Source organism: Sapajus apella, unplaced genomic scaffold, assembly GCF_009761245.1.
Source record: "Sapajus apella isolate SASKATOON/1434 unplaced genomic scaffold, GSC_monkey_1.0 scaffold17, whole genome shotgun sequence".
In the NCBI taxonomy this organism is placed as follows: domain Eukaryota; kingdom Metazoa; phylum Chordata; class Mammalia; order Primates; family Cebidae; genus Sapajus; species Sapajus apella.
The window spans coordinates 11,619,914-11,636,732 of record NW_022436957.1 but is presented as its reverse complement, the minus strand read 5'-3'; the positions used below and the strand labels follow the sequence as shown (position 1 = coordinate 11,636,732).

Sequence of the window (16,819 nt, the reverse complement as noted above, 5' to 3'; positions counted from 1 at the left end):
TGAACCCGGGAGGTGGATGTTGCAATGAGCTGAGATTGCGTCACTGAACTCCAGCTTGGGCGACAGGGTGAGGCTCCGTCTGAAAAAAAAATTTTTTTTTCTTAATGTCCACTCCTGTTTTCTCATTTGTAAAAATAAAGATAGTAATAATAGTTCCCATCTTATAAGGCTTTTATTATGAAAACTGAGTAAGATAACCCATGCTATATGCTGATACAGTACCTGGCAATAGTGGATGCCTCCAAAACTTTAGCTGTTACATCATCATCACCATCATCATCATCAACATCATTAGTGTGAAAACTTCCTTACCCCCTCAAGAGGGGTGAAGCACTAAATGCATTTCTAGCACAAGTAAACCACCTTTTATAACATCTATGATGGTTTAGTACACATCGTCACCTTTACCTGTCTGCTTCTTGACTAAAACTAAACTCTCTGGGTGGAGATTTGGCAGTTGTATACCCAAACTAGAGTGCCCTGGATGGCACAGAATGTTGTAGCTATAAAAGTCACAAATTTTGCCCCTGTGATCAGAACTTATGCTGAGAATTACTGCCCATTCTGAAAGCATCAGTGTTTGAGTTGTTGCAACATTTCTTATGAATCAGACCAGACTTTCACTTCAGAACAATAAGTAATAATATCTTCTAAGAAATCTCAGCTCCCTGCAACCTCTGCTTCCCAGACTCAAGTGATTCTTCTGCCTCGGCCTCCCGAGTAGCTGGAATTATAGGCTCACGCCACCACACCCGGCTTATTTTTGTATTTTTTAGTAGAAACGGGGTTTCACCATGTTGGCTGGGTGTTGGTCTCGAATTCCCGACCTCAGGTAATCCGCCTGCCTCAGCCTCCCAAAGTGCTGGGATTACAAGCTTGAGTCACGGTGCCTAGCCGTAGATATTTTAATGAGTTAGAAATGAATGTAAATTTCCTTTTATAGGAGTTAGACATTTATTTTCAACAATTAACCACTGAATTCATTTTCAGAAATAGGCTTGAATTGCTTGTTAATTTCATTACAGAAGTAACTCTAAAAGCCAATTCCACTTCCAAACTATAATTACCATCATTTGAATTTAATAGAGAAAGACATCTTCCAAGACTTCTTTTGGGTGGATGCCTTGTTTTAGAATAGCCAACTTTACCCTAACCCATGTGCAAGACAGTTCTCCAGGTGGCCTTGGACTGACCCAGTTCTTCCCTCTTCCTTGCTTGTAGTTCTTAAGAATAACTGTAGAATGCACTGGGAATGCAATATCCTGATATGGAAGAACTGCCTAAAACAGTTTGCCCTTGTTCTTGTCCCTCTTAGGGAATGTAACATTTGAGGTAGGGAGGAGCTGTTCAAGTCAGCCAGGTTGTGTTCCGCTCTCCCCTAGAAGCAGGATGTCCTTTAAAGCTTTGCCCAGTGAGTGATGTGGCCCCTATGGTATATAATCCAAGGCAGAGTGCCTTTTGGGGTCTGTCAGCTGTGGCGCAAGTGGGGCAGGTACAGTCAAGACTCCATCAGCCCTGCCCTGGGCAGCTTTCTAGAGCCCTGGGGAACTGGTTCACAATGCAGCCAGGGCCTCTTTTGTCCCTTGCTTCCTGTCTGTAAGTAATAAATCTGCTTCATGTAATTTATGGGGTATGAGTGTGTTCTGTCACATTGGACTCAGGTTGGTAACCAGTGTACACTGAACCTGCTTGACACCATTTAGCCCTGGGAAAGGAGAAAGGCGATCACAGCCTGCCCTATATGGTGATATCAGCAGACTGTACACTGTACTGTTCGACAGAAAGAGGCGCACTGAGGAGGATCGGCCACCTTTTCCCATTGTTGCTTCTTTAGTACACTTATGAGATTTTAGTCACTTTCTAATCTACAAGTTAAAGGATAGCTCATTAATTTTACAGACATATACATATACCGAAACAACAGAAAGCAAGTCTTTCACCAACCACTAATATCGTAAAGAAAGGGTTTTATTGATCTAGTATTATTTAATGAAAATGAACAGCAATTTTAATACAAGCTTATTTTCCAAGACCTTTGACAGACCTTAGGCCCATTTTTCACCTTCATGTCTAGGAAAGTATAAGCAAAACACTTTCGAGGGTATAAAAGACACAAGTTTCTTGTTAAGGTGTATCAGTAGCCAGGGAAATCTACTGTGCCCCTTTGAGGGTCATCTAACTAAGGCATCGAAACCGAAACTGCCTCAAGCCAGTTTCTGTCACCGCTGCAGGGAAGGTGGCCATGCAAACCAGGACACTGTTCAAAGTGAAAGAGTGTGGTTAATAATCACACCAGAACATCAGGTATAAGATGCAAGGAGGAGGGCATGTCAGGCATTCTGTACATTACTTTTCCCTTCAGTTTGGAAAACTCACTGCAGTAGGGTTTTGCACTGATCGTTTCACAAGGCAGTTAGGAGGAAAGCCTGTGTGCTCTGGAAAATGCATATCTTTTGTGTTTACCCTTTTAAAGGTAACTATACTTTGAAACAGGTGAGCTGCAGAAAGTTAACAAAGATTTCATTTTATACCATGTTTACATTTTTAAGAATCTTATGCGTTTCCTAGGGCATACATGCAAAAGCCTTCACATTTCCCCCTTTTTAAAAGCGATATTTTTTAAACTTATACGTGCAACTCCAGCCCTATCTTTTTTTCTCTATGAAATTAATTTTTTACTTTTAACGTGTTAAATACAAATATAAAAATGACCATCTTGTTTTTTTAAATACACCATCTTAATCATATTAAATATACAGTTCAGTAGTGTTAAGTATAATCACACTGCTTTGCAATAGATCTCTAGAATTCTTGCAACACAAGCTCTATACCCACTAAACACAAATTTGCCCTCTCCCCTTCCCCCGGTCCTTGGTAACCACCTTTCTACTTTCTATTGTATGATTGTGACTACTTTGGATACTTCACGTGGAGGAATCATACAGTATTTCTTCTTTTGTGACTGACTTATTTCACTTGACATAATGCCTTCAAGGTTCATCCACATTGTACATTTGACAGTATTTCCTTCTTTTTAAAAGCTGAATAGTATTCCGTTGAACATATATGCCACATTTTCTTTATCCATTCATCTGTTGATGGACATTTGGGATGCTTCCAGAACCTCTTGGCTATTGTGAATAATGCTGCTATGAACATGGATGTACAAATATCTCTTTGAGATCCCACTGTGGTGGTAATTCTTATGGTAATTCTGTTTTCAGTTCTTTGAGAAACCTGTGTACTCTTTTCCATGATGACTGCACCATTTTACATTACCACCAACAGTGCACAAGAGATTCAGTTTCTCTGCATCCTCCCCAACACTTGTTATTTTTTTGTTCTTCTGATAGTGGCCATCATCATGGGCGTGAGATGATATCTCATTATGGTTTTGATTTGCATTTCCCTAATAATTAGCAATGTTAAGCATCTTTTCATATTCTTATTGCCCATTTGTATATCTTCTTTGGAGAAATGTCTATGCAAGTCCTTTGCCCATTTTTTAAAATTGAGTTATTTGGTTTTCTTGTTGTTGAGTTACAGAAGTTCCTCATATATTCTAGATTTGGGCTCTTTATAAGATATATGATTTGCAATTATTTTCTCTCACTCTAGAGCTTGCCTTTTCACTTTGTTGATTGCTTCCTTTGACACACAGAAAGTTTTAAGTCTGATGTAGTCCCATTTCCTTCCTAACCATCTTTAAGTGTACAGTTCAGTAATGTTAAGTATATTCATCCAACCCTATCTTGCAGACCAGATGGATAACATATTAATGAAAGAAATACTAACAGTTATTGAGGCAACATTGAGTCTGAACATAGGCTTAGAGGCATTTGGAAACATTCCAAGATAAGCAACAGCAACAGGGACATCTAGAGTTTAGCCTATCTGACAAGTTTCTCTCCCTATGACCATAACAAAAGTCTTCTAAACTACTGTATAAACTGAGAGATTTAAGTTGATCACCTGCCTTGCAAAGAACCTTGACTAATAGGTAAATAAAGTTCAGACAGTTGTAAAGTTCAGACAGGATACCTTTTTTACTGTAGAAAAGATTATCATTATATACTATGTAACAGTGTGCAAATAATACAAAATAATATTATAAACTATAGGCTATTAGATTACTAGACCGTTGAAAAATATTTCTGGAAATGTACAATGAAAGAATTCTAAGTTCTAGGTACTTTTAGCATTTTCTTTTTTCTTTCTTTCTTTTTTTTGTTTTTATTAGACATGATGGAGTCTCACTCTGTCACCTAGGCTAGAGTGCATGGTACTATCTTGGCTCACTGTAACTTCCACCTCCTGGGTTCAAGCGATCCTCTAGCCTCAGCTTCCTGAGTAGCTGGAATTACAGATGTCTACCACCATGCCCAGCTAATTTTTGTATTTTTAGTATAGACAGTGTTTCATCATGTTGGCCAGGCTGGTCTCGAACTCTTGACCTCAAGTAATCCACCCGCCTCAGCCTTCCAAAGTGCTGGGATTACAGGCATGAGCCACCGTACTTGGCCAAGCATTTTCTTTAAAATGTTCTGCATGTATTTTCTATATGATCAGACCTTTAAGTAAAATATCTGATCTTCAGAAGTGCAAAGGTATTTCTGGATATAGGAAAAGTCCTTGTTTTTTTCTACATCGTAAATTGATAGTAAGTAAACATATCATGTCCTTATAACAATTAAAGACTGGGGCAAATATGCTCATTGAGAAGCCCTTATGAAAGAATACACATTCATGTTATGAAATAAAATACACCTAAACCATGACTCATGTTCAGCCAGGAAGCACCAGTCTGGGCCCACAGGCTGTTTCTGAAAGGCCTGAGTTCTGGTCAATGTCTATGCCTTACCACTTGTTAAAAATTTTGATTATAATCCCTACGTATAGCACTATAGAACCACTAATGGATAAACATAAAAAGATAGCTCAAAAATGTCAGATATAAAAAGATATTACAAGCGGGGCCAGGTGGTCAGCACCTGTAGCCCCAGCTACTGCAGAGGCTAAGGCAGGAGGACTGCTTAAGCCTAGGAGTTCAAGGCTGCAGTGAGCTGTCATTGGGCCACTGCATTCTAGCCTGGGCAACAAAGTGAGACCTAGTCTGAAAAAAAAAAAAAAAAAGGCATTACAATTACTAACAGGTAGCTGTAAGAGAAACTTGTGTCTCTTGCTGGTACCGAATAGCTTTGCTCAAAGACTGATGAAGCACTCACATGCTAAGAAATGCACATTTGTAAATATTATCAAATGCAGGTATTTAGAATAGTCTAGTTAACAATTTTTAGTAAGCTAGTGTATATTAAAGCAAAGGCAAAATACTGCCTAGGTATGAACGTTTTAGGGGGTTGCTTGGCTGGTCGCCGGCTTGGGTTTCGCTTGTATGTTCAGCACATAATCGTGCTGGAAGGATGAACGGACAGTGCGATTCATCAGTGGCTGAAGGGGGCGGAAGTTGTCCACCATTCTTTTCTCCTTCTCCCCCTCGGAAGTGAAAAGCAGGGTCCGAAATTGCTCAAGCTAGAAGTAGAAACAGAAAGCATGAATAATTTCAATAGAAAACCTGCTTTACCTCGTGAATAAATTACTTTCGTTTTTACAATTCTGAAGCATTTGTCTCAAATTAGATACAGAAGGAGAAGTTATTTCTGGGTAAGAATGCCTTCACCACTTGTCAGGGAATAAAATGCCCGGTGGTGGTGATGATCCTGATGTTGGTCCTATGGGGAGGAGGGCAGCTGGAGGTGCTGAAACCAGGAGGGCACTTGGGATCTAAAGACCTGAGGCAGGCCGGGCGCGGTGGCTCAAGCCTGTAATCCCAGCACTTTGGGAGGCCGAGGCGGGTGGATCACGAGGTCAAGAGATCGAGACCATCCTGGTCAATATAGTGGAACCCCGTCTCTACTAAAACTACAAAAAAATAATTAGCTGGGCATGGTGGCTCGTGCCTGTAGTCCCAGCTACTCAGGAGGCTGAGGCAGGAGAATTGCTTGAACCCAGGAGGCGGAGGTTGTGGTGAGCCGAGATCGCGCCATTGCACTCCAGCCTGGGTAACAAGAGCAAAACTCCGTCTCCCAAAAAAAAAACAAAACAAAACAAAAAACAAAAAAAAAACCTGAGGCAAAGGCCCTGTCCCTACATATTATCCATTTACCAAGGATGAGTTCATTCATCTCATTCATTCTCAAGAACCTCCTTTTCAAATGAGCAAAATAACCAGCTTACAGAATGAGAAAGGAAAGGCCTGGTGCATATACTAAAAACACCAAAAATAAGTAGGTTTAAAAAAAAATTTAACTGACTCATTAACATAAAACTTGTATTATTGATTGCTCACTGCACCTGGGTAGTGTTGGCAAAGCAATGCATACTGATGTCTTTTTTTTTTTTTTTTTTTTAAGACAGAGTCGCCGGGTGCGGTGGCTCAAGCCTGTAATCCCAGCACTATGGGAGGCCAAGGCGGGTGGATCATGAGGTCAAGAGATCGAGACTATCCTGGTCAACATGGTGAAACCCCGTCTCTACTAAAAATATAAAAAATCAGCTGGGCATGGTGGTGCGTGCCTGTAATCCTAGCTACTCAGGAGGCTGAGGCAGGGGAATTGCCTGAACCCAGGAGGCGGAGGTTGCGGTGAGCCGAGATCGCGCCATTGCACTCCAGCCTGGGTAACAAGAGCGAAACTCCGTCTCAAAAAAAAAGACAGAGTCTTACTCTGTCACCCAGGCTAGAGTGCAGTGGTGTGATCACTGTAGCCTCAACCTCTGGGACTCAAGTGATTTCCCACTTCAGTCTCCCAAGTAGCTGGGATTATAGGCACATGCCACCACACCCAGCTAATTTTTTAATTTTTTGTAGAGACAGGGTCTCGCTATGTTGACCAGGTTGGTCTTGAACTCCTGGCCTCACGTGATCCTCCCACCTAGATCTCCCAAAGTGCTGGGATTACAGGCATCAGCTACCACACCAGGCTGCACGTAGGTGTGTTAACTGGAGACGGGATGCTCTGTGCTTGTGCTGTCCAACAGAACTTTCTGCAATGACGGAAATGTCCTCTGCATGGTCCATTACAGTAGTCACAAGCCACATGTGGCTACTGGGCACTTGAAATGTGGCCAGTGCAACTGAGGAACTGAAATTTACATTTAATGTACTTATGTCTAAATGTAAATGGTTACATGTGTCCAGTGGCTACAATATCAAACAGTATAGCTCAATGCAAAAGGAGCAACCCAGAATATCAATGGCTTGTTCTGTGATATGACAGCAGTATCAACCAGTAGTCCCTTGGTTTCAGACCCAATTGTTATGAAATATTTTACTTACGCCAGGCGTAGTGGCTCACGCCTGTAATCCCAGCACTTTGGGAGGCCGAGGTGGGCGGATCACCTGAGGTCAGGAGTTTGAGACCAGCCTGACCAACATAGTGAAACCTGTCTCTACTAAAAATACAAAATTAGCTGGGCATGGTGGTGCATGACTGTAATCCCAGCTACTGAGTCACACCATTGGACTCCAGGATAGGAAACAAAAGTGAAACTGGGGGGCGAGGGTAGCGGGGGGGGGGGGTTAACAACTGAGAATACAGCCTGGGGCACAGTAGACAAGCTAGTGAAGGGTCATTTGCAACAAAGACTTCAGGCCAAGTAGAGCTGAAGAAGCTGAACTAGGACTGAAAGCAAGCAATGCAGGTATCACACAGTGGCTGTACTTGCAAATTACACATAAGCTCTCACTAATTAGGAAGCTATACAAGTAGTTTCTTTTTATTCAGCTAATTGCAGAAGATTAGAAATAGCTTAAATATCAAAGATAAATGACATCTGATCTATGAAATGAACTAGTATATAGTCCTTAAAAATAATACTGAAGATGTTCATTCGCTATAAAATATTCAGTGCATCACTGAGTGAAAAGAGCAGCAAAATGGTATGTACTGAATGATTCCATTTTCATACAAAACTGTGTGTGTGTGTGTGTGTGTGCATGACCAGAAGGATTCATGTGCATCTGGATAGACAGGAGACCAGAAGGATTTCCCCAAACAATGATAGTGGTAAAATTATAGGCAATAGGATAATATTATAGATGACAGGTAGCACTGTTTTCCTTACTAAATTTTCTGTTACCATAAGTTTCATATTAAATTACATTCTGGAAATAGCCAATACAGTTACACCAGAAAATAAAAAATAAAATTTGAAATTATATAATTGAAAAATAAATTTTAAAGTTTTGTTGAAATTTTATGTACAAAATCCTCACATGGGCCACTGACCCTGTGATGTATTTACTTTATTTATTTTTCAATGTTACGTTCATTTGTTTTTCTAAAAGGAATATAAGTCGAGGAAATGTGTCAATTTTTTAATCCAAAGAATAGAAACAGACTAAATGTATAGGCCACAAAGCCTACACATTTGCAGGTATAAAAGGATTTTCCTGTGCTTATCCTAGTACTTTTATAGTGATAGTTTTTACATATAATATATCTGGAATGTATTCTTGTATAAGGTCTGAATGGTGGATCCAATTTTTATCCCGAAATGTCTGCTCAATTTTTCTTCAACAGCATTTACTGAATACTCTAACTTTCCTGCCTACTGAGTTGAGATGCTATATTTATCAAATTTATTTGGACATATTTCTAAAATTATTATTTTCTTCCTGTGATGGTTAATTTTATGTGTCAACTTGATTGGGCCATAGGATACTCAGACAGGTTAAATGCTAGGTCTATGTATGTCTATGAAGGTGTTTCTGGAGGAGATTAGGATTTGAATAGGTGGACTGAGTAAAGTAAATGGCCCTCCACAAAGTGGATGGGAATCATCTAATACACTGAGGATCTGAATAGAATAAAAAGGCAGAAGAAGGTTGAATTTGCTCTGAATACTTGAGCTGGAACATCAATCATCTCCTACCTTTGGAGATCCTGGTTCTCAGGCTTTCAGACCAAGATAGAAATCTACATTATCAGCTCTCCAGCTCTCAGGCCTTTGAACTACACCACTGTCTTTCCTGGGTCTCCAGCTTGCAGATGGCAGATTGTAAGACTTCTTAGTCTCCATAATCACATGGCCAATACCTTATGATAAAACTTTATCTTTATCTAACTTTTCCTTTATTTATCTTTATAGGGTTAGGGTTATTTAACCTTTTTAGGGTTATCTAACTTTAACTTTTTCTTTCTTTCTTTTTTTTAATTTATCTTTATCTATATCTGGTATGGTTTGGCCCTGTGTCCCTACCCAAATCTCATGTCAAATTGTAATCCCCTCCACCCCATGTCAGTGGAGGGGCCTGGTGGGAGGTGATTGGATTGTGGGGGTGCACTTCCTCCTTACTATTCTTGTGATAGTGAAAGTTCTCACAAGATCTGATGGTTTAAAAGTGTGTGGCACTTCCCCCATCTCTCCCTCTCTGTCCTGCCACCATGTGAAGAAGGTCCTTGCTTCTCTTTTGCCTTTTGCCATGATTTTAAGTTTCCTGAGGCCTTCCAGTCATGCTTCCTGTTAAGCCTGTGGAACTACAAGTCAATTAAACTTCCTTTCTTCATAAATTACCCAGTTTCAGGTAGTTTTTTGTAGCAGTGTGAAAACAGACTAATACAATATCTATCTTATTGGTTCTGTTTCTCTGAAGAACTCTGACTAATATACTTCCCTTGATTGATCTCTTTATCCATGTGCCAGTAACATGCTATTTAATTATTGAGGCTTTATAATCTTGTGAGTCTAATCATCCCTTATTTCCTTTTCTAGGATTTTCCCTGGTTATTTATGTGTTTGTCTTTATTCATGAGTTTAGAAATAGCATATTGATTTTAAAATCCTATTGATATATTTATTGGAAACACATTAAATTTATGGTGAATAAACAGTTCATGGAGAATGACAAATTAGGTTGTCATTTATGACAAAAAAGGTGTCTTTATGATGTCTTTTGATCCTGTAATGTGTTAACTTTATTAATTCAAGACTTCTTTGTATCCTCCAGGAACATTTTACTTTTTTTTATTAACTTTCCTTGTTGAAATTAATATTGTACTCCACTGATTACTGAATTATCTCTGATTTTTATAGTAGTTTTTTATTGTTTCTCTAATTTACTTTTTATTTTCTGGTCTAACTGTACTGGCTACTTCCAGAATGTAATTTAATATAAAACTTAATATGGTAATAATCCTTTCCATACAAAACCTACTATTTACTTTTGAACTGAGATCAATCTCTTTTATTAAGATAGGAAAATCTCTATTCAGCTCTGTTTTATTAAAAATTTTCAAAAACTGAATGGTAATTTTTACAAATGTCTTTTTAACTTCCCTGGAAATGGTAATATGATTTTTCTATTTAGATCCACTGATATAATGAATTATATTAATATCATTCTTAAAAATGAACCATTCTTGTATTACTGGAGTAAAAGCTACTTGGACAAAGTATATATTTCTTCTGATGTACTGCTGGATTCTGTTTCTAATATTTTCTTTTTAGCTTTTTTTAATATATATTATTCAGATGGGAGTCCAATCTTTGGTGCGTGTTGGTATCAGCTGGCTTCATAAAAAGAATTTGGAAGCTTTTGTTCTTATGAAAATGCTTTGTAATCCATAAAAATCCCATAAGGCAAGTATGAGCAAATATTATTGTAGTTTAGCTATATTATACATTATACAGGATTTTGAGTATTTGCATAGTAACTACAAGTTCACAAAACTGACTTAAATTAAAGTTTCTGGACAAACATTGTTGGATTCTATATTTATCCTGAGATTCTACAGTAGAACTCCCTTAAGGATTTTAAAGAGTTTTGAACACATTTATTTCCAGCCTTCATTCTTCCCTTTAAAAGAGTCTTGATTTTGTACAGAGTTCAATATTTATATATAAAATACAAAGGTCATAAGAAGACATATGTAATTGTCAAATATAGATGTAAAAAGCTTATGTTCGTCTGTGTTTTAACTCTTCTCTCTAGTCAATTTGAAACATCCCCAAATTCATATCCAAACTGAGACAAGATATTGGTACACTTTAATAAAAATGTATAAGCATTACAAGATGTTAAAACTGATGCCACAGTCTGAACCCAGCCTCATTTTAAATGGGCTAAGATTTCCTTAGATTGAAATTGTAGAGAGAACATACCTGATCATGATCAACCTCTACTGGCTGCTTCTTAATGATCCAGGTGACAGACTCAGAGAGGGGTGGAGTAGTCAGAGACCCTGAGTAGGTCCAGTAATCTGGGCAGGTAGGCATCAGGCAGGAAGGGTCAAATGATCCAAATTCCACAAGGGTGTCCTGGCCAAGGAAGAGATAACTAAGTCATTATTTAGTGGTGAATACCACTCAGGAATCAGACAACAGGTGATGGTTCTCAGGGAGTATCTGGGGATCAGCAGTGGTCCAGAGGAGCTCCAGGCCCACTGGGCAGCTTCCTGAAGCATTGCTGCTTAGGATGGAATCATGCCCAGGCTTTGTTTCTGCAATTAACTGTGTATTTTTTAAATTCTCCAGTGGGAAAACAGCCAAAACCATCTGATCTCTCAATTCTGGTGAGGATCCAGCAGGTAGTCTCCTCTGAATTTTCTTAGGAGGTTTTAGACAGTGGCCAGTGCATAAAGAAGGAGGCTTTGCATTTTCAAGAGAGGCTAACTGAGAATTGTCCTTTTAAGAAGAAATGCAGATCAGGAGGAGCCAGAATCCTGAACTAAAAGACAAGAGAGAGAAAAAGAGGGAAATAGAGAGGAAAGGAAAGGGAAAGAGGTGGGGACCATAGGGATACAGTGGGGGATGAGAGGGAGAGAATATATGGGCCTCCAGAGAGCGGCCCTTTGAAAACCTGAACATTGAAGAATTAATCTTGGGACTAGACAAAGGCATCCGACCTGAAGGATGTGGATTACTGCTCTTTCCAGCTAGACAAGGCAAGTTTCTGTAGAACTGCTCTCTGCTCCCTGCCTGTGGGATGGCAGCTAGAGAAAAGAAGACTGCTCTGAGTGTGTTCACAAGGACTTAGAAGGAGCCGGTGTCGGGAACACAGAAGGGGACAGCCATATGCCCCTGAGGCCCCAAGTCCTCAGCAGCACTGCAGCAAAACCAGAAAGCTCACTGCCTACCCACAGAATTACTACTTTTGTCCCCTGGAATCATAAATGGCAAGTTTTCTTCTAAGGCTGAATACAGTTCACTTAATTAAACTTCCCAATTTAAGTGCCTTGGGAATGTCTCTGCTCTGAGATTGAAACATAAAGTATATTTCAAGTAATTAAGGAAAAGAAATAGTACCTTGTGCTTAATTGATGGCAAAGTATCCACTAATTTCTGTAGCTCTTTATGATGTTTGCCTAGCTAAGGAAAACAAATAAGAAAATATTACAAACAATGGACATCTCACTGTAGAAACTGTGACAGAATGTGAATTAAAATTAACCACCTGGTGATTACATAAAAACAAACTGCATGACTGAAACTACACTTAAACTTGTAATTTATAATTTTATAAACCTCACTGAATTAAATTACAGAATAAATGAGCAGGCTGTTTGCTGACAAGGTCAGCATGCCTGCAGAGAAAGGTGCCCCCTGCTTCGTTTACGTATCAGTTCTTAAATTGAAATTAAAATTAAAATGAAATAAAAAATAGTTCCACAATTGCAGTTAGACACATTTCAAGTGCTCAGTTGCCACATGTGAATTGTGACCACTCTGTTGGACTGTGCATTTTTATACCATTTAAATTATATTCTTTTGGTTGGGGGAATGGAGTCTTGCTATGTCACCCAGGTTGGAGTGCAGTGGCACAATCTTGGCTCACTGCAGCCTCCGCCTGCGAGGCTCAAGCAATCCTCCTGCCTCAGCCTCTCGAGTAGCTGGGATTACAGGTGTGCACCACTATGGCCAGATAATTTTTGTATTTTTAGTAGAAACAGGGTTTCTCCACTTTGGCCCGGCTGGTCTCGAATTCCTGACCTCAAATGATCTGCCCTCCTTGGCCTTCCAATGTGCTGGGATTACAGGCATGAGCCACCATGCCTGGACCTAAGACATATTCTTAACAATCCTGTATTTCAAGTACTATTTATCTTACCAGTGTATGGATCCCAATATTCTTAAAGTATATAACAATATTATAATGTTCCATCTTTTCATTCTAGAATACAGCACATCATTTAAAGTTGGTGAGATTTTTTTACCTTTAAAAATACTCCTATCACAGCCAAACCATTTTCTTCCAGTGCTGCATCCTCAAAGTTTTCAAATTTGACTGCATTCCAATGAACTAAGTGCAGCTGAAACACCATGAAAAGAGGGTTAACACGTGACTACACAGGCTCTCTCTAGAATAAACCCAGAGCTTCAGTCAACCTATGACATTTAAACATGTTTCCTCACCCAAAGTAAAGCCACCAAGAAAAGCATATGACAATCTGGTGCAAAATGAGATAGAAACAAAGATCAGGGAGAAATTTAGGCAAGAGCAGCAATTAATTTTATTTTAGAATAAAGGGATTTATTTGGGGAGAAAAATAGACAATTCTTATAGCAAAGTGACACTTCAGTGAGCAATCAACATTTGTCCGGTTCCATCTTGATTTGCATGAAATACCAATATTCAAAATCCACTTGCATCTACAGCAGAGAATATGTTTATATTGAGAGAAACAGATCCTCCCTATGGAAATTATGCAGGAGTTAAAGACAAATTTCTTCTTCAAGGAATAACCATTTAAAATGTGCTTTGGCTGGGCACTGTGGCTCACGCCTGTAATCCTAGCACTTTGGTGGACAAAGGCAGGCAGATCACAAGGTCAAGAGATCGAGACCATCCTGGCCAACAGGGTGAAACCCCGTCTCTACTAAAAACACAAAAATGAGCTGGGCATGGTGGTGCACACCTGTAGTCCCAGCTACTTGGGAGGCTGAGGCAGAAGAACTGCTTGAACCCAGAAGGCGGAGGTTGCAGTGAGCCGAGATCATACCACTGCACTCCAGCCTGGTGACAGAGCAAGACTGTCTCAATAAATAAATAAATAAAAATAAAATAAAATGTACTTTTAGGCTAGGTGTGGTGGCTCACACCTGTAATCTCAGAATTTTGGGAGGCCGAGGTGGGAGAATCACTTGAACCCAGGAGTTTGAGACCAGCCTGGACAACATAGTGAAACCCTGTTTCTCTAAAAAAAAATTTAAAAATTAGCAGGGCATGGTGGTGCCTGCCTGTAGTCTCAGCTACTTGGGAGGCTGAGATGGAAGGATTGCTTAAGATAGAGGCTGTAGTGAGCTGTGATTGTGCCACTGCACTCCAGCCTGGGTGACACAGTGAGACCCTGTCTCACAAAACAAAACAAAATACATATAAAATAAATTTTAAAATGTGCTTTTATTTTTAACATAACACTTACAACTGAATTAGGAAAAAAGTTGTAAGAAGAAATTCTATTTCCTTAAAATCTCCCTTTATTTCCCTACAAATCATTCCTCATCCATCAGTTATGAATGCATTATCACCCAGCCTCCCAAGTGAGACACCACAAAGTCATGGTTAATTTTGCCTTCTCCTATCCTGAAGAGAACCCTACCTAAAGTACTGTTGCTTTAATTTCAGAAATGCTTGATAAATCTGGATCTTTTTTTCTACTTCTATTGCCACAGCCTTCATTTAGGCTCCTACCATCGCAAACTTGCATTAATTCAACCTGTGGCTCCGAAACATTCCCTAGGTTATTCCTTTGGGCTACTATTTGAGTCCACCTTCGAATTCCAGAAGAATTCAGTTTCAGAGTCCTAAGGTTCATTTCAGCTATATTATTTGAGATGAGAGAAGTTAACATTTTTACATGTCTTAGCTGAGAATGATCAAAATTACTTGAGAAAGCTATTTTGCATTTATAGGAATCACCTGATTCTTTCTGATAATTTCTTAAAACTACAACTTCAGAATTATCCCCACTTCTCTACCGTTGTCACTGTTCCTGACCTTCTCAACATACCTCTGCTGGGAAGCATTTGCTGTCCACAGTATGCTCGGAGCCCCAGGCATCGATGGCTCCCCAGTGAAAATGGAACTGCTTCAATCGGTAGTTGTGTTCCAGGGGTCCTCCCTTGATCACTAAAATGGTATATCCAACAATTCAGGGAAGAGTTATTTGTGCTGTGGGGGAAAGTGGGTGAAAGGCCAAATCTCCAGTGACCTGTCTTAAATGGATTACACTGAATTACATACAAGTGTTTATAAATTTGATTTTCATGCAGCCAATGTACATATAAGGACAAGACCAAATGACATCAAAATTTAACCACATCACAAGCTACAAACAATCATTAAAGGCCAATTCTTAACTTAATTTTATATCCTATATTATTGTGTCCAGTTTTCTTTTGTGTGCAATAAAACACAAATTTCTCTCAGAATATTTATCCAACATCATGACCTCGTAATACTGAAATATGGGGACAAAAGGATCTTTCTTTTTTCTTTTTGAGACGGAGTTTCGCTGTTGTTGCCCAGACTGGAGTGCAATGGCACGATCTCAGATCACCGCAACCTCCGCCTCCTGGGTTCAAGCAATTCTCCTGCCTCAGGCTCCCGAGTAGCTGGGATTACAGGCACGCACCATCATGCCCAGCTAATTTTTGTATTTTTAGTAGAGACGGGGTTTCACCTTGTTGACCAGGATGGTCTCGATCTCTTGACCTCGTGATCCACCCGCCTTGGCCTCCCAAAGTGCTGGGATTATAGGCATGAGCCACCGTGCCCTGCCCATTCTTTTTTTTTTTATGCACAGTTTGCTTTTCAATTTTTGAAGATACTAGTGTTGCTTTCCCTTTCATTGAAATGGAATAGGTAATTTGCAAGTCAAAAATGATCACCTGGGAGATGTTGGTCAAAAGGTACAAAGTTTCAGTTAGGAGGAATATGTTTTCAAGATTTATTGCACAGCATGGTAATCATAGTTGATAATAATGTATTGCACATTTCAAAATTACTAAAAGAGTAACAGTAGATTTTCTCACTAAAAAAAAAAATGGTAAGTATGTGAGGTGATGCATATTTTCTTTTCTTTTCTTTTTTTTTTTTTGAGATGGAATCTCACTTTGTCACCAGGCTGGAGTGCAGTGGCGCCATCTTGGCTTACTGCAACCTCCACCTCCTGGGTTCAAGTGATTCTCCTACTTCAGCCTCCTGAGTAGCTGGAACTACAGGTGCACACCCCCACGCCCAATTAATTTTTGTAGTTTTAGTAGAGATAGGTTTTCACCATATTGGCCAGGCTGGTCTCAATGTCTTGACCTCATGATCCGCCCACCTCACCCTCCCAAAGTGCTGGGATTACAGGCATGAGCAACTGCGCCCGGCTGGATATTTTCATTGCTTGATATAATCATTCCACAATGCATACATATATCAAAAGATCACACTGTACCCAGTAAATATATACAAATATGTCAATTGAAAAAACACACAGCTGGGCGCAGTGGCTCATGCCCGTAATCCCAGCACTTTGGGAGGCTGAGGCAGGTGGATCATCTGAGGTCAGGAATTTGATACCAGCCTGATCAACATGATGAAACCCCGTCTCTACTAAAACCGCAAAAAAATTAGCCAGGCGTGGTGTCCAGCGCCTGTAGTTCCAGCAACCCAGGAGGCTGAGGCAGGAGAATCACTGGAACCCGGGAGGCGGAGGTTTCAGTGAGCTGACATCACGCCACCCCATGCCAGCCTTGAGGACAGACTGAGACTCTGTCTCAACACACACACACACACACACACACACACACACACACACACACACACACACAC

The 16,819-nt window shown here is 39.8% G+C and overlaps 1 protein-coding gene across 9 annotated transcripts in view; it reads right to left on the bottom strand.

Annotated features, from left to right (window-relative positions):
• Positions 1–4,437: 4,437 nt before the first annotated feature.
• The window catches only part of CA5B (carbonic anhydrase 5B), a 131,684-nt gene continuing 119,302 nt past the window's right edge, over positions 4,438–16,819 (bottom strand). For all 9 annotated transcript variants that reach the window (XM_032285968.1, XM_032285965.1, XM_032285966.1 and 6 more), the window contains 5 exons: positions 15,009–15,127; positions 13,212–13,307; positions 12,304–12,366; positions 11,161–11,316; positions 4,438–5,529 (listed from right to left, as the gene is read on the bottom strand). In XM_032285968.1, coding sequence (XP_032141859.1) covers positions 5,350–5,529; positions 11,161–11,316; positions 12,304–12,366; positions 13,212–13,307; positions 15,009–15,127 — 614 coding nt within the window. In that variant the 3' untranslated portion in view covers positions 4,438–5,349. The remainder of the gene's footprint in view (positions 5,530–11,160; positions 11,317–12,303; positions 12,367–13,211; positions 13,308–15,008; positions 15,128–16,819) is intronic.